The sequence below is a fragment of the Eutrigla gurnardus genome (assembly GCF_963514095.1).
Source record: "Eutrigla gurnardus genome assembly, chromosome: 19".
Lineage (NCBI taxonomy): Eukaryota > Metazoa > Chordata > Actinopteri > Perciformes > Triglidae > Eutrigla > Eutrigla gurnardus.
Window position 1 is genome coordinate 15,868,451 of NC_139930.1, and position 24,244 is coordinate 15,892,694.

At 40.9% G+C, this 24,244-nt stretch overlaps 3 protein-coding genes across 4 annotated transcripts in view; 1 reads left to right on the top strand and 2 right to left on the bottom strand.

Moving 5' to 3' along the window:
* Positions 1–24,244, top strand: part of LOC311030208 (cytochrome c oxidase subunit 5B, mitochondrial-like) — a 115,875-nt gene that overhangs the window by 62,867 nt on the left and 28,764 nt on the right. The gene's annotated exons all lie outside the window — the stretch shown is intronic.
* On the bottom strand, positions 336–6,241 carry LOC311030203 (alanine--glyoxylate aminotransferase 2, mitochondrial-like). Its single transcript, XM_084035834.1, has 14 exons — positions 6,089–6,241; positions 5,084–5,172; positions 4,577–4,767; positions 4,364–4,487; positions 4,185–4,279; positions 3,999–4,092; positions 3,457–3,550; positions 3,097–3,197; positions 2,864–2,956; positions 2,548–2,680; positions 2,371–2,459; positions 2,049–2,198; positions 1,399–1,497; positions 336–886 (listed from the first exon to the last, which is right to left on the bottom strand). The coding sequence occupies exons 1-14, from the start codon at positions 6,183–6,185 to the stop codon at positions 785–787; spliced, it is 1,551 nt and encodes a 516-aa protein (XP_083891960.1). The 5' UTR covers positions 6,186–6,241; the 3' UTR covers positions 336–784.
* ghrb (growth hormone receptor b) lies at positions 8,718–22,786 on the bottom strand. 2 transcript variants are annotated; one of them, XM_084035349.1, is made up of 9 exons: positions 22,573–22,786; positions 17,828–17,909; positions 13,753–13,888; positions 12,458–12,636; positions 11,915–12,093; positions 11,597–11,741; positions 11,054–11,144; positions 10,733–10,802; positions 8,718–10,345 (listed from the first exon to the last, which is right to left on the bottom strand). In XM_084035349.1, exons 2-9 carry the CDS (start codon positions 17,898–17,900, stop codon positions 9,503–9,505), a joined length of 1,716 nt encoding a protein of 571 aa, XP_083891475.1. In that variant the 5' UTR covers positions 17,901–17,909; positions 22,573–22,786; the 3' UTR covers positions 8,718–9,502. The 2 variants fall into 2 exon arrangements, with proteins under 2 accessions (XP_083891475.1, XP_083891474.1); XM_084035348.1 differs by having other exon boundaries at positions 17,828–18,045.

The following is a 24,244-nucleotide window of genomic DNA, read 5'->3' on the forward strand; positions in this document are numbered from 1 at the left end:
AAACTGAAAGGACCCTTTGAATGTGGACTTTTAATGAACTGGTTTACACAATTACATGTTCAGTAAGACAGTTATGTATGTGTGAGCAATTCAACATTATGAGTCCTCGAGATTGGTATGACTGAAACTTTCCAGTACTTTCCCAGTAACTTATGAATGTATCCGTACTGATAGACACGTGAAGAAAAACAAACAGAATGTGCATAGAATATACCCTATTATATATCGATATACTGTTTTGGCAATCCTCTCTTCATTTGTCACGGAGAGCTCTGTAGTATTACTGCATTATACAAAATAAAGGTGATACTGTACGTTGGTAGTTATACAACAACTCTGGAGTGATTTGCTTTAATACCCATAACCATGTAACAAACTACTGGATATGTCAGTGCTAAACATGCACCTATACATTTAATATACTGTTTTATTGATACATAAAAACAAAATGGTGTATTTAAGCAAACATTTTAAAGCCCAAATATTTCTTACACCAAACATATTATGGTTATTACAGTCAGATATGAACCCTGCAGAACAATCATAACAATGTGGATTCAGGATCTCTGAGTGGAGCAAAATTAGTCAGTTGGAAAGACGTTTGAGTGAGAATTAGTGAGGTTTGCTCAGAGTATTGAAATGTCTACAAAGTAAATAGCAGTTTCTACAACAGGACAAGAAGATTAAAAACGACAAAAACATTTTTACAAAAATGACATCTGATCCTGAGGGATGTTTTGTTTCCAGGTTTAGTCCTTGGTGTTGAGTTACTCCTCTGATGTGTTTATTTCCTGTCCATGTAGCTGTGGACAGCCTTGTTAAAAACTGCCAGGAAGAAATCTGCATCCTCCTTTGTGATGCACATGGGGGGTTGGATGCGGAACGTCTGAGTGGTGAGTAGACAAGAAGACAAGAGATTAACCAGGTCAGGGGCTTCATGCTGCCTGACACATTATAAGCAGATATTTCTGGCTCATATGTTCAGATGGTAGTGTTCAAAGGCTGGTTAAGGTGTTAAAGATTGAAACTAAGAATTGAAAAATTATAATAATAGTTATTTAACGTGTATCAGGTATGGACAACTGCCATAATTGCAACAGAATTGAACTTTTATGATTAACAAGGTGTGTAGTTTATACATTTGGTCTCTAGTGAATGGACTTTTAACAACATTTAGTTTTTTATTTTTATTTTTTATTTTTGAAAAGCGAGACGGTACATTAATCAACATATGTTGCTCTCTCTCTCTCTCTCTCTCTCTCTCTCTCTCTCTCTCTCTCTCACTCATTCTCTCTCTCTCTCTCCCCAGAGTTGACCTTTATAGTACACAAAAGAGCTGTGACCCTGCTAAACAAACAGACAGATGGAGACAGGCTACATCATGGTGAGTGCTGTTACCTGTCCGTACACTCCTCCCTTCCCTATCAGGACTCCCATGTCCTTTATGTCCTCAAAGATCTCACTCATTGCCGCAGGAGGCAGCGGCTCTCTGCTGGTCTGTGGATGATACAGAGGAGGTTAATAATAAGGGTAGATGTGTCTGGATGTGTTGTATAAACTATATGTATGTGCCTAACATTATGAACACTATCCATCTGCAAGCAACTAACCACATATGTGTATCCACATCTACCATTCCCAGGCTAATAACCAAGTGTTGAAAGGCAGGCAATTCAAACACGGCAGCAGAAGGAATAATGAGTCCTCTTCAGGGTAAATATACTGTACTGCTACTGTTGAAAGTACTAAAGGGCATTTTTCACAATGACGTTGTGTGATGCTGCATTTGCTCCAGGTTCCCTAAAATGTCATGAATATTGCATATTGGGTGATAAGTCTGAGTTTGGGTTTGATCCAGTACCAGGCCAGAAACGGCGATACCAAATACTGCTACCAATACTTTTTATTAATCCTGTTGACGCAAGAGATATCTGTATCTGTAGTATGATGGATTGGATGGTCAGAGGGGTAAAACAGATACAATACTCATCAAACAGTTACAAGTGTTTGAGGAGAGGTGAGTGTTTCTTCTATTACAAAATAAATACCTTGTCTTTGACCATTTCCACACCGATCTGCAGGCCTTTTCCACGTACATCACCGATTATCTCATATTTGTCTCTGAGAGTTGCCAGTTTTGTCATCAGATAGGTTCCCACATTGAGACTGTTCTGCTGTGTGCCGTCTTCTTTGATAGTCTGTTGGTTATTATAAGTCAAACTGAAATCAGTTCCATTTTGTTTTGAAATGTGACAAACGAAAAATATTATAAAAGAGATATAATTCAGTTGTATATAGTTCAGCTTGAGTGATTATGGACTTTCCAACCTCAGCAACACTAATAATACAAGACAAAAGATGAATTCTTACATCAAGAACTGATGAAGCAACGGCACAAGCCATTGGACTTCCCCCAAAGGTGTTGAAGTGGTAGGCCTTACCAAAGGAAGCAGCGATTTCTGGAAAACAACAACAAAAAAACAAGCTCATATTTCCACCCACTGCTGCCTCAAACAATATGTTTCATGTCTTACAGTATCATCTCACCTGGTGTCGTAACAACAGCTCCAATTGGGAATCCATTACCAATGCCTTTCGCCATTGTGACCATGTCAGGAATGACGTTGTGCCCTTGGAAACCCCAGAAGTGGCTTCCTGTTCGCCCAAATCCAGTCTGGACCTGTCAGGTGAGTTCCTTAACGTTATTGAAATTAAAATTTAAAGATGTATGAAGCAAGCTTTAGTGCTTAAAAAAGATGGCAACGTACTGATAGCAAAATTGCGCCTGATCTTGTCCTTGATACACAGTGTTTGCTTTATGTCTTTAATTGTTGAGCATAACTAATGTAAATGTGTATCTAACCTCATCAGAAATGCAGATCCCTCCTCTCTCTCTCACAAGTTGGTACGCCTCCTTGAGGTAGTTTTTCGGGTACTGCACAGCTCCTCCCATTCCCTGTAGAAAGAAAACACATCTTACAGTCCCATCTTAATTAACACAAGTAGTTATATAAAGTTACACAGCATGATAACTAAGGACGCAATAAAGTTATGACTTTTAAAGGTCAATGCTAACTCCTTGAAAGAATTTAGTACCTGAATTGGCTCTGCAAAGAAACCAGCGATTTTACTTGGGAGACTAGTAGCAAATGTCTCTTTGAGCTGTCCAATGTATTGGTCATTTGCCATGCAATGACCTGTGGGATTAAAGAAAAATGTTTGAAGACATATGTATAAACGCAGTATTGCCGAAATAGTTCACATCCAATTACAGCACCTAAGGACTGAGCAATGATTCAATAACATGTTATAATAATATCTTTTTATAAAATACAAATGTATTGACAAATATTGTTGTAGGTACCATGCCTGGTCCTACAGATAGAAGTGTTGGGTTTGCCAATTTATGAGTGATAAACAGAGTGCGTTGAGCCATGGGTTCACACATTTGTGTACCTTGGACACAGCCACATTCCCTGGTGGTCTGCACAGGAGAGTCCCTGCAGTGGCTTCCTCCCCACGGACCTCTGAACACATCAGGACTCATGATCTGTTTGTTTGGGCAGAGACATAGTCAGCTAGCTCAACCTCATAGCAACACATGCTCAGATGCTCAGTCAAAGTCAGAAAGATGAATTACTTAACAAATACATACTTATAATGTTTGTTTGGATGGATGGCTAATGGCTAGCTCTTGTTTTATGTTAATGCTAAGCGGTGTTTGGTGACAGCTAGCTAGTAAGCTGCATAGAGAGTGCCATTCGTGGTGGCATCACATGTTTGTGTTTGGATGATGTGTGCAGCAGCATGGATGAAATTGCTCTCTAACAACAAATCAAGCTGAAATTAAAATCGTCACTGAATGACTCAGTAGCTTTTAGCACTAAGAAGATTCCGTTACTGCTGATTGAGAGAAGAGCATGCTGGCCGAAGAGTTGACTGTAAATACTCTTTTATGTTGTGTATTGCTGCAATGCTATACATGGATGTAGACATACATGTGTGCAGCCTGAACTAGTGGCGATGGGGTATTTATATGGTGAGTTGGAGGTGAGACCCATGGTCTGTTGGGTGCCACCGTGGTACGATCCCCTGGTGGATAAAAAAAAAAAGACAGGAGATTAAAGATTTAAAGCAAATATTGCAAAAAAGGCTTAATTTTGAAATAATGATAAGACACATACCTGAAAGTGAGGATGTCAAAGTTCCCCGTGTGAAGTCGAGCAATCAGCATCGCCAGGTCGTTGGCCTCTGAGCCGCTGTTGGTCAGATATATCACCTAGACAGGACAAACACAGACCAGCAGACATTTTAATTTAGCCTGTATTGCTCCTGCTGTTAGCTGATCATATCCGCCATCTACCTTGAGAGGATCCGGTAAGTGGGAAGCTAGCTTCTCACAATACTCGTGGATATTGGGATGGACGTAGATGTTTGTAGTATGCCACAATCGCTTCAACTGCCTCTCTGTATCTGCTCGCACCTTCCTGTACATAGATGTCAGGCTCAGAGCGACAATGAAAAGAGATTTGTGACCGATGATAACTGTCAGGATTAAGGAAATAAGGGATCTTACGGGTGGCAGTGGCCCAAACTGACAGTAGCCACACCAGCAAATAGATCCAGATATCGCTTCCCGTCCACGTCCCACATCCACTGCATGTGTCCCTGGTGGATGAACATTGGTTTCTTATAGTAGGTAATCATCCCGGTCACAGGGTTGCAGTTTTTCTTTCGGATCTCCATCATCCTTTCTTTGGACAAACCCTGGAGAGAGACAAACACAGGCAAAGAGTTACAGTATAGGAAGATAAAAACTATTGGATGGATAAGACATTTACTACAGTACAGTAATAATCAATAGTACCTTTAATAACGGTTAACATATTGCAGTGTGTGCACTGAACTATTGCTGATAATTACAATTTCATTACAATAATTACAGGTAATGTCACTTTTAGCACTTTGTAATGTCAGTTGAATGTGACATAATAACATTTTAGATTTTCTTTACTAAAGCCATGACAGGTTCAGAGACCAACAGTGCAGGAGAGACACAGTCTGGACGCCATCACACTCTTACCTTGTATTCCTCTGGTTTGAAAGTGCATGAGGGCATCTCTGGCAGGTCTGCAGGATGATGTTTGAGGGCTACTTTCTGACATGCTGCACCTACAAAGTGGTTTCGGATGAAATTCAGAAAGAGCTAAAAGAGATTGTTATGAGCCGATCGACACCTATCTATGGCATTTCTGTGACATTCAGGGCTTTTTTGTGACAATCTGTTACATTTTCCCAGAGGTCTTGAAAAATTTGAGGCCCACGGGGTCGTATACGATCCCAAATATCGGGGATAATATTAATATTATAAACTAACAGTGCTATATTCAATTCAGAGATCTGGTACCAGGTTCCAATTTATCTACAGAAAAAAAATTAATGATGCAAAATTTTCATTACGATGCACCTTTACTCTTATTATGTGGTCAAAGTTTAATCCAATTAAAACCTGGTTGATACTTTAACCACATTAACTTCCCATTCTGCAACACAGGAAAGACTATGCTTCTGCTTTTCCCAGTCAACCCAAGGCTGGATATTGTCATGTTAAAACTGCTCGGACTGCCAAATACGCATATTTATATAATTAAATAATATGTATTGCTTAAGCACAGAAAGGTCTGTCTGCGCCTTCAATTAAACCACTCATCCAAATGAGATAATATGATTATATTTTGTTGCATTGTGTGCATAATTTTATATTTGCAACATTTCTGCTGTTATTCAATTTAATGCAGTTGCCTTAATGCTAATGCAACCATATATGTCTACTGCAGCCTATAATAACACTGTCTAACCAATGCTTATTTCTGATTCCTGCGTTTTACACAAACAACGTCAATTATATTAGATAAGTACTTAATAAATTAACAAGGTGTCATTTACCAGAACAAAGTATTGTTGAATGCTATGCTAAGTTTGACTGACAAAAAGGCTACTCTACACAAAATACCTACAGGCTGCGTCATCATTAGCAGCGGATCATGATCAAGAAATTACATTTTCCTTTATCGCCATGGTAACTCACCACTTCCCAGGTGAAGTTTGGCCAAACCAGGTGAACAGCAGGACTGCCCTGTTAAAACCGCACAGCGGCCACTTAGAGAGGAAACGACTTTATACATGTTGAGCAGGTAGTTTTCACGATACGACACTCAGCAGTGGCACTTCGGGCTCCTCTTTTTCTAAAAAGTCACAAGGATGGGTGGACCCTGAGCAGCCAATGGTACCCAGATCCCACCAAACTACAATGATTTCTCTAAAACGTCACACAGATGAATGTGTAACACCTCGCCACCGGTTATCATTCCAGGTCACTGATTATGTTTAGAAGGAAGAATATGTTGGGTGGTGCCGGTTCTGTCCTGTTGGAGGGGGGCGTGGAGAGGATGCTAACCTCACTCTGAGGTGAGTGTTGTGAGTTTGATGTTTGGATAAGTGTCCCTGTTTTCCCTCTTGCAATATGGAAACAGCTGTTTTAACGACCACAGCCGGTTGTCAGAGCACCTGAGGAGTGGGAGTTACCATGGGTGGAAAAGGTCTGCTCTCCCAGGTAAAGCTCACTCTTATTAGGCATCCTCCTCGTGGTCAACACATCCAACAGAAACATCATCACATTAAGTTCCTGTCTTACACAATGCCCAGATTGTTACCAGTCCTTGAGGAAGGGTTGGTTCTTGGCAACATGGAGGAGGGGGACTTGCTTCTCAGGTGAAGTCCAGGAGAGATAATTGAGATGGGGAGTCCTCTGATTAGGTCGGAAACCCAGGACAAAGTGAAAAAATTCACATATTCATAGAAATCAGCTCCCTTTTCTGAGGAATTTAATCAACAAATGAATAAATCACTTTACTGTAAAAACATACAGTCCATTGTATCAATATTCACTGTGAAAAAACCAACAGATCAGATTTATAATATGTTGACTCTAAGACTATATTTCTAGTAATTCGCCACAAAAGAATTTAGTACCCGAATCGGCTCTTCAAAGAAAGCAGCAATTGGAATTAAGACTCTAGTAGCAGAACTGTCCAAATGACTGTTCACTTGCCAAGCAAAGACCCATGGGAGCAAATAAAGTTAAGTCACTTAATTTAAACTCATACAGACATTAATATGTGTATACAAATGGGACATTCCCAAAACAATGCTAATCTTTATATAAAAGCAGCATGCCGAGCAGTTACTCAATATGTTGTTCATCATCTTTCCACAAAATATTATCATGAGACAGTGCTGACACTACTACACGGTTGACAGTTAATACATACATGAAAGTTAAAATTTACCAAAATCAGTCACTGGATCAGATTTTGTCGTTGTTGTTGAGACATTTGGCTCCATCCATGGTGTTTTGTAGATATTTGTAATTTAATTTTACATTATGATGTGGATTGAGATAGAGAGGAGTTGATAGAGTTGTTATTGACTGATATTGATTTAAGCAGATTTTATAGAAAGACATACAATTTCTGAAGATGCCGTTTTATGTAAATGCTCATGGAACAAAACAAAATAAAAACCGTACACCAGCTCTAGCTCGAACCAGTGTTTATCATGAACATGACACATGAAATTACAGCTAGGTTAATTTTTTGTAGGAAAATGTCAAAAGGGGTTGTAATGATTAATCTGGGTCGTGTTTCTTCCTGTTTATGAGAACATGTGTGCTGAGCCATGGATGCACGTGTTTGTCTACCTTCATGGCTACATTCATGGTCTGTTTGTTTGGCCAGAAAGCTAGTCAGCTAGCGCTTTCCTGACCTGACCAACAGTCACTCATAATGTACACAATACAAAGAAATGCATGACATTTGTAATATAAATCAGACTTATGAAAAAAAGTCATAATATAATATGTCTAAATAGGTCAAGCTATAGTATGTCAAAGAAAGTCATAGTATAGTAAGCTGGAAATAAGTCATAAAAAAGTGATAGTATAGTATGTCAAAACATAAAGTAATTGTATGGTATGTTGAACAATTCAGAAAAGTTTGTCATTGTTTTGTATGTTGAAAAAATGTGATTAAAAAAAGTTGTAGTATTGTGTCGAAAATGTTATAAAAAAAAGTTTAGTAGTAAATAATAAAATAGTATGTCGAAAAAATCTTAAAAAAAAGTTTTCATAGTATAGTAACTATATTTTTTTTATTTAAAATGTTTTCAACAACCATACTATGATTTTTTCAACATACTATACTCTGACATTTATCGTGATAAGCAGGAACCCGATGTATCTACAAGGTCCTCTTTGATCTGTTAAGTTAGGTTAGGTTTGCTACAATAGATACACACCTCAAGGACAACACCATACATGTTTCATATCACATTTTTGTACGTGAACAGCACCCGGAAATCGTGCTCGCTCTGACTGAGACCCTGTGAGAGCTTTGTCATTCCGAGCCCAGCGCTGCCATACTTTACCTGTGACCTGAATAAATTGAGGATAACATCATGGTGAGAAATTAACACACCTTCCGGTTGTTTTCAAAATAAATCACTTACTAACGAATAACGTGACGAGGACTTTTTTCAACATACTATATATTATATTTTTTTATGACTTCCTCTTCGTACACTGAAAACAGAAAATAAATGCAGTCATCTGTGCCTGTGCAGTCTAAAGCTACCTGGTATTAACAAGACGAAAAATGACAAAAGTATTAAAGTTTTTTATTTGTAACACTTGAACAGTTAAAATACAATGACTGCACAAATTAAACACTGAGGACCCCAACTTTTCATTTGCATTAAATATACCGTCGACCAGAAACCATCTGGAAACAAAAAAACAACTTTTATTATCCATGAACAAAGAAACACTGATGATGTTTGGAATCCTTGAGGCCATGATTTAGTAGTTCTTTTGTGGGCAACAACACGATGTACGAATTGGTTAAATGAGTTTCATTGTGAAAATATTTATCTTAAAGCCTAAAAAAAATGTAATTCATAATAAAAAGAAGGCACATGATCTTTCACAGAATATATGAATCACTCATGACCTGATGTTATCAAAAAGAAAGCCTTGTACAAAACGATAGGAATGCAGCATGTGACAGTATATACAAGTATATATACACTCTTATTTTAAGCTTAATTCAACTTTTCAATATCGACCTCAAATGTAATGACCGCCTTTAATGGCATTGTTCATCGACACAACAGAAACACAAAAACAGGTTCTCTTTGCCATCTCCACAGCTGCAGTAAAACACTCTTCCTCCCCCATATTAAACCTGCTACTACGCCCTCACAGCCCTGTTGGAGGTAGCAGCAGGAGGCCAGGGCCGGTGGCAGACGGGGACAGATGCCTCCCACTATTTTAGGAAACCTGACATTCAACACTCAGGAACCCTCAATAGTCAGACCTGTTCCCAAGCTCGTCAGTGCCTTGGATTGGACAATGAACACTCTTGACTCTGTACAGCCCACCGCTGATCTATGGTGTGATGCTTCCCAAAAGGTCAGGGGTCAGGTAGCCGTCTGGTGTTGGCATGGTTTTGGGGATTATGAGTTGGGGAGCGGGTGTTGCGTTCGGCGTCAGGAAGAGGCTGTTCTGCCTGTCGACACCTTCTACCACGGTGTAGACGGGAGCAGGAGGAAGAGGTTGGCTGGTGTCTGATTGGTGGGAATGTGACGAGGACTGTGACGAAGTCAAGTCTCCACCTGTCTGGAAGGGTTCACTCATGTCTCCCGTGGACAACCTGGGGCTCATTTTTCCCGCGTTGACCTCTGAGGTGTAGCCTCCATTATCTGGGTTCAGCACCAGGAGCTGAAACTCTTTCCCTTTCTCCCCCGCGATGTCTTTCTCTGTGTCTTTGCTTGAGCTTTTCTCCGTCTGTTCCTCCGGCGACAGCAGCACTTTGCCAGATGACCTCACCTCACTCACCTGGGTGTACAGCGCCTCTCTGTCCGGCGCCACGAATCCTGGCTCCCCGGTGACGGGGCTCTGGACTCCAGAGCTTGGACGCGATGGTTCCTTACTGTGGGTTTGTTTTGGGCTGAGGGGAAGGAAAGGTGACGGTTCTGGGTCGCTGGGGAGATCTGGGTCGCAGCAGCTGGCCCGGCCTGAGTCGTCGTCTCTGAAGCCGATGGAGAGCGGAGAGCAGTTGGAGGACAGGGAGCGCTCCATGAGACAGACCGTGTCCAGGTCGGTCAGCCTTTCGTTGTGCTCTTCAATGTCCAGATCGATGAATTCCACCCAGGGGTCGTTGTTGTACAGCTCCGGCCTCAGGTTAGGGGGGCAGCCCAGGATGGATGTAAACTCCCCCAGCTTCCCTTTCTGTGAGATAAAGAAATTAGTGTTGATACATTCACAATCCACATTCGGCTGATGAGTTAGGTCAACTGCTTCAGGCATAAATCCAGTTTATTACGAGTCTGGTCCTCCTCCCTTGTACAGCAAAAAGGGACTACAACTTACATGAAAACGTACATGTATGCACACACAAGTGAATAAAGTGTGGGGTCACTGTATTCTAAAATAAAGTATTGAGCTGAATATAAGACAATATTGTCATATATTAAAATTAAAACATTTTCCTCTTGGTTTTTCTGTGGGTGCAAAACTGGTTTCCCTTCTGCATTTTCGTTGAAGAATCACTTTAATACAGAGTGAGATTTATAAATCAGAAGTCATAGTAAAGCATAATAATAGCTGGATGAAAACCTTGAGTAGTTCAGGGTCAATTCCTCTTATTTTCGGTCCAGGAACAGGAGGCAAAAGAATGACCATCAACCTGAAGGAGGAAAAAGTGTGGAATTTGACTTTACATATACATGGCAACAGATAACAAAACCCTTCAGACTCCAGACCTCAGTATAAACATTGCATAGCAGAAATACAGAATGTCTCACCGTTCTGCAGCTTTATACAATAACACTGGTACTGAGGCAGAACACCGAGGTCAAGTGAGCTGCTCACTCTCACTTCAGCTTTCAAAACCCGTCCGGTCCGACACAAAAATCCAGATGGTTGTAAAATACTTACTTTTCCTGCTGCGATATGACAACCAGCATCAGGATGGTCACTAAACACAAGGCACCGAAGACCAGCACGGCCACCACGGGGAATCTGGACTCTGGGAAAAGAAGTGCACATAAATTTACACTGTAGATGCTTCGTCTTGTTATATTTGCAATGATGATTACATTTAAGCTGCAGAATGACAATGCCGTCAGGAATAAATGAGACATCAGGTCGTTTAATGCAGTAAGTGTTTCTTTGAACGTTGGTGCTCCCTTTTATTGTGGCCATTTAGACTTTATGGCACTTGAACTTATTGGGCAAAGGGCCCACTTTCATATTTAAGTGTGTGTGTGTGTGTGTGTGTGTGTGTGGCCAATAAAATGTCATGCTAATTTAATGCAGCCTTACACACAGGTCACTACTGGAACAACATGTATTTTGTGTCAGCTGTCGGCTGAACTGTAATTTGGAGGGTCGATTCACGCGTGACAAGGACATTTAGCTGCAGCCTCTTTATATGAAAGGATGAAAGACTTTTATAACAGCGTTTCCTCCCGTGCTTACCTTCAGATTGAACGTGCACAAACACTGAGTCGCTGAACTCTCCAAACTCTTTTCCCCCGAGCATTTTGCAGCGGACGCGGACCTCGTGATTGGCGTTAGTTGGAAGTCCGTAAATGGAGCGATGTGTGCTCTTCACAAGGTTGAGCTGTGGTGACGAAATCAAGGTTCAAAATACAGAAGCAGAGCTACAGCATCACCATCTTCTCTAAGAAACGCTCATATCTCCTTCAACAATAATAAAAAAGCTCACTATAGACATCAATGTATTGTGTGTGCTTAACCTAAGTGTAATCCAGCAGACTGGAATAAAACACCCACCGCTTCCCACAGGTCAGAGTTGACGTTGCGGTGCTGGACCTCGTAATGCAGCGTCATCCATCCCGTCTCCACGTCGGCAGACTGAGGCGGCTTCCAGCTCAGTATGATGTCATAGTGAGTGCCGGTCAAACTCACATTCAGCAGCGTCCAGTTCAAGCCGAATGGAGGATCCGGTTGCACTTCAGATCAGAGAATAATAGATTTATGATCAGCAATTGAACAAGACTTTCAGTGTTTTAAATGTATTAGAACTGTTGTGTTTATTCTAGATTGGGTGGTTGGAGTCAGAGAGTCCCCCACTGGACTAAATTAATTCATCTGTACATGATAAAAATAGCAAATTGACCCTTATGTCAACATCCCGGCCGGAACCCGGCTGCAGGATTTGCTCCCATTTGGACACAATAGCATCAGGGAGGCCAAACACTCATGTATCTTCACTTCTCTAGGTTACAAAGAAATCCTAGCTTTAAACTTATAAGTGGAAAGTAACACTGACGTATAGGACAACCTCACATGCGCTTTTAATCCCGCCCAACTCACCGATGTCTTGAACGTGGAAAAGGTTCTCGTCGTAGAGGACGGCTTGATCCCTTGAGCGGAGCTGGACGCTGTAAAACGTCCAGACGGACGTGTGGTTCTCGTTGAAAAAGCACTCGTTTGGCCTGTCGGTGCTGTAGTGAGGACATTCACTCCACTCTTTAGGAGAAGCATGGGGGGGTCTGCAAGGGAGGGAGAGACAACATGCAGTCTGTGAAACAGTAACATCTACTCGAAGAAATGACTGAATATTTTTGGGTGCTTTTACAAGCTAATATAAGTCTGTGTGGTTCAACGTTGGGGACGTTGTGAGCTCAGTAATCAGACTCTGGAGCCAAGCAAAACAACCGGTCTGAGACCACCTGTTGCAAGTGGTCTCGGTTTCCAGTCTGCTGCTTGTGTGGGCGTTTCTTGAGTTGGACACTGGTAAATGACAGGTGAGCTGACTTGGATTTCTGCAGAAGTTCGATGTTTGGTTGACATCTGAATACAGAATATGCCGAATAATGTCCATAAAAATAGTGCCGTTTAGGAAGGATCAACTGGAGGAGAAGGGATTTTTGTACAGAGTCAAAGTGAAAACATTCAACAACAATAATTGGAAGTCTGGAACTCCCTGCATGGAAGTGGCAGCCCTAGAGAGAACGATCAAATCAAACCAGTCTAAAAATAATCCAAAAGAATGAGCTGTACTCTGATTGGACTAACCAAACAGACTATGGCTTGGAAAAGTACCCATCGATGTTAATTGGCTTTATTTAGGCCTGAAGTGGGGATTATGTAAAGAAAAATATAGAATTATACAATATAGAATAATATCAGGTGTACCCAATCTCACATATTTATAAATGCACTTGTTTAATATTCGGTATTTAATCAAAGAGAACCCCTATTGTCCTCAGATAGCAGGTGCACCAAATGCCAGATAAGGTTTAGACACAACCGTGTTCCCATTTGATTTGCGACCAATGCTCGACCTTGGAAATGTGTGGGACTGGAGACTTTTTCACATTGTTGTCTCTACATTCACTTCACATCTGCTGCAAACACCTGGCCCTTTGTTTCTCAGACATACGGTATGTACAAACTAACTTCCCATGCAGTCTATTGTTTCTCTTCCTTTCTTCCTAACATTCTTCTTTCTGTCTTTGCAATGCAAGCTATGGTTTTATGTCCTTTTATGCACTTCATACCTACACATAACAATTTTTGATACTTTCAAATCATCTTTATTTATTTTCCTCTGCCTGGTCGTGTCCTTTGTTTGAATGATTGTTCAGTAAAGATGTCCCCCTTACTTTTTGTTAATGTAGAATAAGCGGAGATCCCCCGGCGCGGCGAGGCCCTGGGAATCGCCGACATTCCATCTGCAGTGGAAAGTCTCCATGTTGGTGGAGACGCAACCAGTAAGGTGTGGGTGTATCTCAGGAGGGACTGGAGGGAACAGAGAGACAGAGAGAGAGAGTGAGTGAAAAATAATCTTACATCTATCACCCCCTGATTATTGTTGTAAAACTCTGTGTGGCTTGCTTTTCTACGTTGCAACTGTTATGACTCACAGTGTTTTCCTGGAAGTCATTTCCCTGCTCTTCTAGCGAACGCTGCAGGCAGAGAGGTCACTGTCTGTCGTGAGATGAGCTATTTGCATTGTTTTTACTCAGAAACGCTCCTGCACTGAAAATTAGGATCCTTTTTTTACAAGCTGTGTGTCCGTGGTGTGTTCAGTATGCAGTACAGTATGCACAATAAGCAATTTTCTACATTATGGGTAATGTAGATTCCAGGGTTTTAAGGGGAAAAAATACAAAAAAAACAGAAGTATCTGTTTTCAGCAGCATCCATTTAGATAATTACTTACTTTGAGTTTCCGTGGTAAGTCTGACAATGTTGTGGGAGTGCAACGCTGCAATCAGTGGGAGAAAAAAAACAAAACTCTGCCACTGGTCGTATCTGAGCAGGCTTGTTTTATTTGCCCAGGTTTTAGGATAACATTTCTGATACAAAAGAGGCACATGGGATATCTTTTGTGGCGGTCACAACATTGATTCAACAGTGAAATCTCTTTCACACGACTGATTGCTCCACAGAGCAGACCAGCAACATTTTTTTTCATGGGCAAGAAAACTGCTGACTGTGAGGTCTGTGGATTAACTAGATTAACTGGGACGAATATCTTAAAACTACGGGCCAACCAGCAACATCAGCTGGGCTGCATGCAATTATCCTATCACAGATATTTGAGTGTTGCCGTATAAGTGACATGAAATTGCGGTCGAGGAAAATGGTATGTGGGAGTTAAATCATCTAAATACAGTTGTCATTACATAGTTTTTCCACCAGAGAGCACTGATGGGTAATTAACTGTAAATGTCCACTAAGTGTTTAACAAACTATTATAAATGACACAATAACACATTGGCCAATATGTTATTTTTAAGTCTTACAATATCAGTAGTAATTTACAAAACAATCATAACCCAAGGTACCCTTCCTACCTTTTTCTAGAGCATCTCACATGAGAGCGTTCTAGAGCGTCTACATGAATGTACAGAGAGCTGCTGTACCATTAGAGGTAAATGCATGTTTGTTTAATGCGGGTGGACTGGCCCTTTAAACAACGTGCCGAGGGAGCCGTTCCATTAAGTAAACACTGCTGATTGTATTACCGGGAGGCTTTGTGATCAATGATTCCAGGGACGGCAGCAGCACTCAGCTGAACACGACACGTCAGAGAGGTACAACACACAAACCGCTGGCCGAGCACCAACAGGCGAGGACAAGATGGCTCCTCCGCGGGCCGCGAGGCAGCGCCGGGAGCAGATGATTGATACCACTTGTCCCTCCGTGGGTGCTTCAGGGAAACGCAGTTACAAGTTAAAAATAACCTGTTTACCATGTCCTCGACTCCTCCTAAGAACTCTGCTTAGCTCAGGATTACTAGAAACATCAATTTGACACTCTGCTATGCGGAGCATCTATGCAGCTCATTTCATCGTGGTGAAAGAGGAACACGTGGATGCTTGTCGGTGTGAGACAGAGGGACTTGGATTGACAGGATTCATATTTAAAATGTTCAGTTTTTTACATTTACGTTACACATTTACTTCTGTATTTTCAGGTATAATTGTGAATGAAAAACTGTTACTTTGGGGTATTTTAACGCTGACGTTTTGCTCCCTTTTAACGCATTAATTGGATCCGAATACTTCTTCCACTCCTGAATGAGAGGCAGAAAGGTATAAAGGGGAATACACAGGGGAGCGTGCGCCGCTCCATGGGGCCTAATTCTGACCCAGTCCACCTTAACAAAGGCCACTAGATCAACTTGCAAAACTTCATTTTTGTGCTTGTTTGCTTGCCAAAGTAAGTGCGGTTGTGTTTGCTTAACAGCTGCAACACAGAGTTCACTTCTAGAGTAAAGTAAACACTTGAGAAGCAGAAGCCGAGCACTTTCAGATCAGAGCCACCAAACACACACACACACACACACACACACACTATACCCAAGGTGGTTATATCAATTTACAATGTCTCTTCATTACAGGACTCTCTCTGAGGCGTTCGGAGTAAACATGTCTACATTAGCATGATTTCTCTCTGAGTGCTGCAGAGTGCCGACACCGTCTATTCCAGAGTGAAGCGAAACATCCTTCCTCGATCTGTTTTGATAAGCCCAGATGCGTTTCCTTTTAGCCTTGAGTTTTTTAGGGAGCAGAAAATAGCAGCAAGTATTAATTTTCCTCAAAAAGACTCACTCAGACATCCAGCAGATCCGGCGTGTTATCACGTGGAACACATCTTATCTAGTGTGTGTTTTTCCTATTATACAATCTAACAACATGTGCACAGTGGGCTGTGGGAAGGCTTCATTAACGTCTTTCCTGCGAGCGAGAGAGTTATATGTTCGGGCCTCAATCAGTGCACTCTGGAGGAAGTACCTCATCCTATGCATTTAGAAAAAGCTGTTTCCTTCCTTGGCCGAGAGCCACAATGCTCTCAACAGTGATTACTGAACCAATACTAACCTGACAAGCCTTATGGGTAAAACATTAAAGGAGAGAGAGAGAAGGCCGACGTTGTTTATGAGCGGCAGTATGAGCAACGCTGCTCATACTGCCGCTCATAAACAACGTCAGTTCACTGAGAGAGAGTCACACAAGGCTTCAGTAGACAGAAAAGTCTAATGAATACAAAATATATCTTTCAAAATACCTTGTTCTTTCGTAAAAAGTCAAAGTCTGCACATAAAAATGTAAGGGTGGTGGTGCATATGATACAGGAGCTACTGAGATCTATGAACAAACAATTATTTTTGTTAGCATTTAGCATTCCTTCCCCAAACCCGAGTATGTCCTCGTGTCTCAGGTGGTCATTTTTGTTGGGTTTTTTTTAAATAAATGAATGCAAAAAGTGTCCAGCCAGCGTTACGCTGAGCCTGCATGATGAATTCCCCCTCTTGGAAAAAGCTGACATCATGAGCATGTTAAATTTGTTCTTCGGTTACATGTGGTCGTTCCTCCCAAAGAGCCATTCACCACAGCGACAGCAGACAATTTGAGGCTGGTTTAAATGCCACAACACACGGAACAAAATTGGAAATGAAGGCAAATTATCTGCAAACTCAACATTGCTACCATGTCTGCTTGAAAAAACGTGACGTGTCATCTGATTTAAATCGACCATTTGGTAGTAAGTAATTACCCTATTATGCTACAGGGGGAAACTGTCTGTCAGAACACAGCAGCCCTGTTTATAGAGCCGAAACAAAAATACGCCCTCCGTCCACACCTCTGCTAAACTACTGACAGTATTACATAACAAGGCAAAGCACAGGATGTCCCTTTAATGCAGGCCTAGTTTATATCTGTGGATAAAATACAATGCATGCATGCAAATACGCGGCCAATGAGGGGCTGTTGTGTAGAAACGGGGGGCCTCGACACTCCAAACAGCTTCCCATTGTTCAGCAGCAGAGGACTCTCTGCTCTCAAGAATTCCTGGGAAGCTACTTCACTACAATCCTGCTTGGCAGCGCTCAGAGCGGAGGGCTTTGCCGTTGTGCAACACATTTCATATCCATTCCGATGCCAAAGCGGCGCAGAGCACACAACAACAACTATACATGTTTTCGATTCATTCCGGGGCTTAAATCGTCCCGTGGCCCATTAAAAGCACGTTGTTCATTTCTGATTCCAAACCAAATAGATCAACAAGAATAAAACAAAATCTGGGTATCAGAAAACATCACATTTCCAGGAAAGCATTAGAATAAAAAAAGCAAGAACAACATTAAAAAAGATGTATGTATATAATATAATATATATCAAATAATTACAATAAAATTCCAATCTACTTGGATATGCATAAACATACCTGAGGCCGATCCCAGTGCTGAAGCAGTGAACATGTGAAGGAAGAACAGGAGCATGTTGAGAGCGGCGGCCATGGTGTCGAGCTGCGTAGGAAACATGTGGCCAATGTTAGTTTGTTCCTTGCTGTCCACCCAGCCTGTGAAGGCCCAGCCCACCACCACCACCATCAGCATTCTTCTACTTCTTTCAAAGGAGAGGCGGGGTACGCCCATCCTTAAACTGTATAGTGTGACAGAGCTGTGCTTTAGATCCAAGCGTTCATCACATGACTCAATGTTTGCTCCGGTGCATATTTGTTATTCCATATCAGAACATAGAGCTGGATTGAACTCTGCTTCCATTTTCTGAATACTTGGAACTCATAAATGCCATGAACCCAAGAGACCCCCCCTTTTTGCTTTCTTAACCTGTTAAACCCGTTAAGAGTATCATTTACTGCTTTTCTGGGTTTTGATTTATTTGACTTCTGCATGTGAAGGTTTACTTTAAAATGATTTGAATTAAAGACACTGGATATCTGCTCTCAACTATGTTCAATTCCTTTCAGCAGCTCCACTTCAACTTTATTTACACTTAAACTTTAATTGAAAGGATTTCATTTAGAATTTTTACAATTAAACTCACACTCTCTTCACTTTGTTTATGCTTACACTTCATTTAACAGCGATACGATGCCTCAACTGTATTCCCTGAAAGTTCTGTGGATGTTTCATTCATGAAATTTGTTTTATTCTCAGTTTATTCTTTCCTGGAAGGAAGAGTTTCATTCTAAACGTGACATCCATTGCTGCCAACACATGTGCGATCCATCCCGACTACATTCTGGGTCTGGTTTAGATCTTGTTTACTCAGCTTCATTTTTTTCAAACCCGGAGGCTTGGCCCTTTGTGAGCAGGGCGCAACAATAGCCATAATATATCTGGAGATGCCTCCTTACTTAGATAACGGAAAAAGCAATTTCAAAGGCAACTCAACATGTGTCTAATTGTTGGCATTGTGATGACATCATTGATAAAAAGTAACCAGCCAGAAACATACAAACAAGTCACTATTACTCTTCCAACGACCAAATTAAAGTGTATAAAAGGTTGGTTTTTTTTTAAATACAGGAAAAACTTTTTGCCAGCTGGCACCAGAAGCAACATTGGGGATTAGTGACAATTTGACTGTGGTTACTTCTATTTTTGTTTGGTGACGGAACAGTAGAACGATGGGGAAAATAGGGGTTTGATGAGTTTTATTTTGTTTCTGCTGAGTACGAATGAAGTGTGATTTTTATGGAAATGGAGTCTGGTGGCTTTGAGGAGTGTGTTTAGTTTTGTACTTGATGTTTAAAAAATATAAATAATTGTCCGAATGTCTGCTGATTCAACCCAGCCAGCCAGAAAAAGGGTGTGAAGATTTGTGTGACTTGTTTGTCCCGGGAATTAAATGTGGACTTTTCCACCGAAGACAAAAGCCAGATGTTAAACTTCCAAACATTGTCTCTGAATAATAATCTGAAGCTTTGACGGAGACTCGCCTTGTTCGTTCTTCAAGGACATGCAGTGTCTTCATAGTTTAATGTGTCATATACTTTGTAATACATTATTTCGTTATTGTCAGAGTTGCAACCGTGTGAGAATTTCAAGGTAATGTGTAAACGATACTTTGGAATTGCATGGAACTCAGCGATTGAGACCATAAACTCTTGTGTACTGAGATAATAAATCAAGTGATAAGTAGGGTGATTTTCTCATAGCCTGAATCAGATTAATTAGATGTTTCCGTCATCCTCATAAACTGTTAAGTATCCTGCCTCATTACAATTCCTTGTGGGAAGTCTATAATAGCCAAATATGAAGGCTGCTAGCTATTAAAAGTTTGTTTATGTTTATACTTTTGTAATATTGGCTGATATATAAGTACTGGACTACTTTTTCCCCTCCCCATTATTTATATAGGCCTCAAGAGGCAACATGCTAAAAATACTAACTGTAACATCTTTCACTACTGATTTGGGTTTAGGTTAAATACATAATAATATAAATATATATGTGCATCTCCAATGCTCGGGCCGGAAGTAAAAATGATTCACCATAATAAACGTTGCTGTGGTAACAGCATTGTAACTTTGAAATCTCTGCTCAGCTGCTGTGTTGAGAACAAGCGAGCGTTTCTCATGCTGATAAGAAACACCAACAGACTAAACTACCCTCATGGCTGCAGACGGTGCAAACTGTTGACGAACTGGTGCGTACTTTAAAAAAGGGTGAGAACATTTTTTTTGTTCAATTAGTAAACAGGAAGACAAAGGAGCCCCCTCTCAGGTAAAAAGCAGACAAAGAAGTCCTGAGGACTTCTAAATGTTGCTGTATCTATTGTCACGATTTTAAAGTATGCACTTCTCACCAATTAAGGTCAATTAAAGCCAGAGTGGCTGCAATTTTAAGTATCATGTTTCCCCTAAATATTGTGTTTCACCCCAAAGTGGCTGGGACAGCGGTGCTTGCAAATGTGCCAGCAGACTGTTAATTCACCCGTACAGCAGCAGACACAGAGCAGCATTAGCATTCATTAACGTCCTACATTCATGAGGTTTTGTGCATCGGATGAATTCCAATACAATCTCTCCTTTTATGGACGGGTATCTCCATCCTGAGAGAAACGATGTGGCTTCTCAGAGAAGAATGTGTTTGACTTTGCCCGTCAGCCTCTCGCTCTCCAGCAATCTATCATCATTCATGAGTCAAAATGTTTGGGTGTAAAAACGTTATCTTCAATGTAGCTTGTAACTTAAAAAAGGGCCATTTCAAATCTCTTAAACCTCAAAGTCATGAAGTCAAATCAAACAGTTTTGTCTGAGCAACATGAGATAAAGAAAAAGATCCTCAACAGGAGCCAGACGTGAACATTCAGGGCTCAGCCCAAACCTACGGGGTCCAGGGACCATCCCCCATTAAAGGGATGTACATACATTATTTTTAAGGCCTAGAGAGTCAAGAGATAACAGAATGCCCAAAAATATGTACATCCTCTAGGAAAACCATGATAGTGGCCCCCTAGTCCTGTAGAGCAGGGCTGTCAGACATCCAGAACCAGACCCGCATGTTTGGGACCACTTACCTCCAACATTAACCAAACAAAACGGTGAAACGGTGCCCGCATGTTCAAACACAAGCACTCAAGTGATATTGCGAAATTGGCAACTGCTCAAGGTTTGACATCTAATATGAACACACTTGTCTGAGAGGTGTCAGGTTTCAGGAGCAACAGTGAGTAATTTACTACTTCAAGTTAAATACTGCTTCAGAGGCTTTTCCAAACGGACCATAACACGGTTCTCCGTCAAAACAATGAATACTTATTCTGGTCAAGATGTTGAACATTGCTCTAAATACTGTCAAGCAGCAGCTTCAGTACAAAATCATTTGAGTCAGACTTCACTAATGTTTCCTGGTCTTGTAGATCCACTGTGAATCTGTAACTTGTAACGCACATAATGAATGAGAAATAGTGTCAAAATTAAAAAAATGTATTTAATTGTGAATATAGAAATTACTGTTTATCTTCTGTTTTGTAAATGAATTGTTAATAAATTGTGAAAGCTTTTCAAAACTGGACACACCTGCATAGAGCCTTCATCCTTTTTTTGGTTTCTACTTGTAATCTATTCCTGAAAGCAGACTGATCCTCACAATTAAGAAGTTGGAGTGAGGGACTGTTTGGAGGTTTGATTGGAAAATGACAAGGGATTATCAAAATAGTCACAGATTAAAGGAATACTTCACTGATTTGCATTAAGCTTTGTATCGTTAGAAACCTGGTAGTATTTTTAAATGGTCGTGCATCATTCCCTCATATTCCCCAGATATCCGTATTTCTACTCTGAAAAAGAGCCTCCGATGACGCAAATATTGTCATTTTGCATCATCGGAGGCTGCTTTGGTTAGAGGGAGTAAGACGACAACACCGGGTGTTTACTTGAAATATGTGCAGACGCGACATGTCAGTAAAGTTTCAGTCATTATCTCTGTGTTTTTCTCTCTTGGTGACATTGAGACGTGATGTGTGGCTGCAAACTGTCTGGGGACTGGGGAGGGGGGACAGATCAGTGGGAGTGGCCTGCAGAGCTGTGCATTGTGGGAGTTGTTGTCTTCCATCCACATGCACCAAAAAGTCACTGTCTGCATTTTCTGGGTCAACAACAAATCTTCAACCAATTTTAAATGTATTTTACATTTCAACTACATATATGACCCACTGTCAATACAGATTCATGTTTCCACCGGTGAAGTATCCCTTTAATGTTTCAGTTCTAAAATGTTTTAATTTTAAGAATTGAACAATAAACAGTACATTCCCATAATTGCACCAAAATATAGCAACTTAACGCACTTCAGTCTTGAGAAAAACACAAGTTCCACGCTTCACCAAGTGTACACTTGAGTTACTTTTAAGCTACTTTTACTAGACAACTCCAACTGTTTCTTCACCGCAGCTTCAGTTGAATGAGTTTGTTTTTAATCCGCTTAATAGTTTGTAATAATAGTTTGACCTGTTTTCCCCAGCGTGCTCCCCGAGATTGTGCAAGATTCGTGGAGGGAAATAAAAAATAAAAATAAAACGACACCACACAACAAACAAAAAAGTGAAACGCTGCAGTTAAAACGTCAGTGCATGATTACACGTTAAACGCTGTCATATATAATGTCGGTTTACGTTAACAGGCACAAACATGCAGGACAGACATGACAGCTAACTCACCGCCGTGGTGAAGTGGGCAGCAATCTGTTTCTCGTCCGAAACGCCTCACAGGTTTTCTTGGTTTAAAAAAAAAAACAGCAACACCGCCGAAAACAAATGAACTCCGCAACCCTGCTGAACACACCGCAGACACTCTGTAAACAACGAGCAGGAATGCGTTGAAACGGGATCCATGCAGAGCGCTAACGCTGTCGAAGAAAAGCCTCCCCCCGCTCCCCTCTCCCTGGCCGTCTGTGTGTGTGTTCTGAGCTGCGGCCAGCACATCTGTAACAGGCAACCTGGAGTCCCGCAGGTATGGAGAAGGGCGACATCTGCCGGCGGTGTCTGGGAACGGCAGGGAAACAAACAACCAGCAGCTCTCTAGTAGAGTCTCTTAAGGACTCTACTCTCTAGGAAAGATGACTGGAACGTGGGTCTGCAGGCGCCAACAGAGGAGGAGCTTTTCCAGTCACGTATTTTATGTGAATTTTGAAGAATAGAAAAGCTAGAAAAACGGCAAAAATAGATAAAACTTCATGAATTGCAATAAATAAAATAATTTTTTTAATATGTCTAGCTTCAGGGTTTTTTGCCTTTGATGTGCTGATGTGTTAAATGGAAACGCCTTTGACAAATACATTCTGAAATTTAACACCCATAGTAGATTGCCTTCAGGGATTTGTGCCAGAAACAGTAGATTGTAACTCAAACCATGCTATTGTCCTAAACCTAACAAAGGATGGGTTATTGCCTAAACCTAAAGGATACATAAAGTGCTTTCATGTGGTGTGATTATTGTTTGATAAACAGTAAATGCAGTAAAGTCAGATGACAGTTAATAAAATTTAAGTGTCCACTTCCCATATTGTTATATTCAAACCCACTGTAGGCCTCATGTTTGTCGACGCTGTGTCGAGGCTTTTGTCATATGAGGGTGTGGTTTCATCTCTCAGCCCCTTGTGAACTGTGAACGTGACAGTGAACGTTTATATGATATAAACAGTTGTTTGTTGACACATCTGGCGACAGAGAGCAACATTATCTTTAATTTGGAATCATGTTTCTGGCCACTTGATAAATGTCAGTGCAATAGTCACACTTTTAGTTTAGTTTCTGGTCTCCAACTGCTAAATCCTACACTTCTGTCTGCTATTTGCTGCAGGGCAGGTAGTGTACAATTGGTTTTTGGAGTGTTTTTGTTAAAAATAGCGGCCTGCGTTGCCTGAAATGATGCGTAAATGTTTGTTTGGTTGTAAAAAGTTGTGGGATTCATATGTACAAGTGAAAGCTAATTCATTTTTTGCCAATCGGGGAAAAAAGGGAGAGACAAAAGAAATGTGAGACACAAAAAAAATTTTGTTGCGCTACACCATTCTACAATGCCAATACATGAACCTTATAACCTTGTAACACGACAGTTCTAAGAAAATTTTGACAAGAAAGGAAAATATATTAAATGAAAAAATATGTATGTATGAGGTGGAGGCAAGCTGAGTCTTGTGGGATTGGAATTTGCAAAAACAAGCTTCTGGGCAACATTCCCAACCACAACCACCGCCAGACGAGAATATTTATGTTTATGAGTGTCAGAATGGAAAGAAGGCCTCTCCAAAAACTCTCTGCTTTATCTGGAATAAAAACATACATACAGTATGTCATGTGTGTCTTGGTACTGAACCCTAAAGAGGAAAAT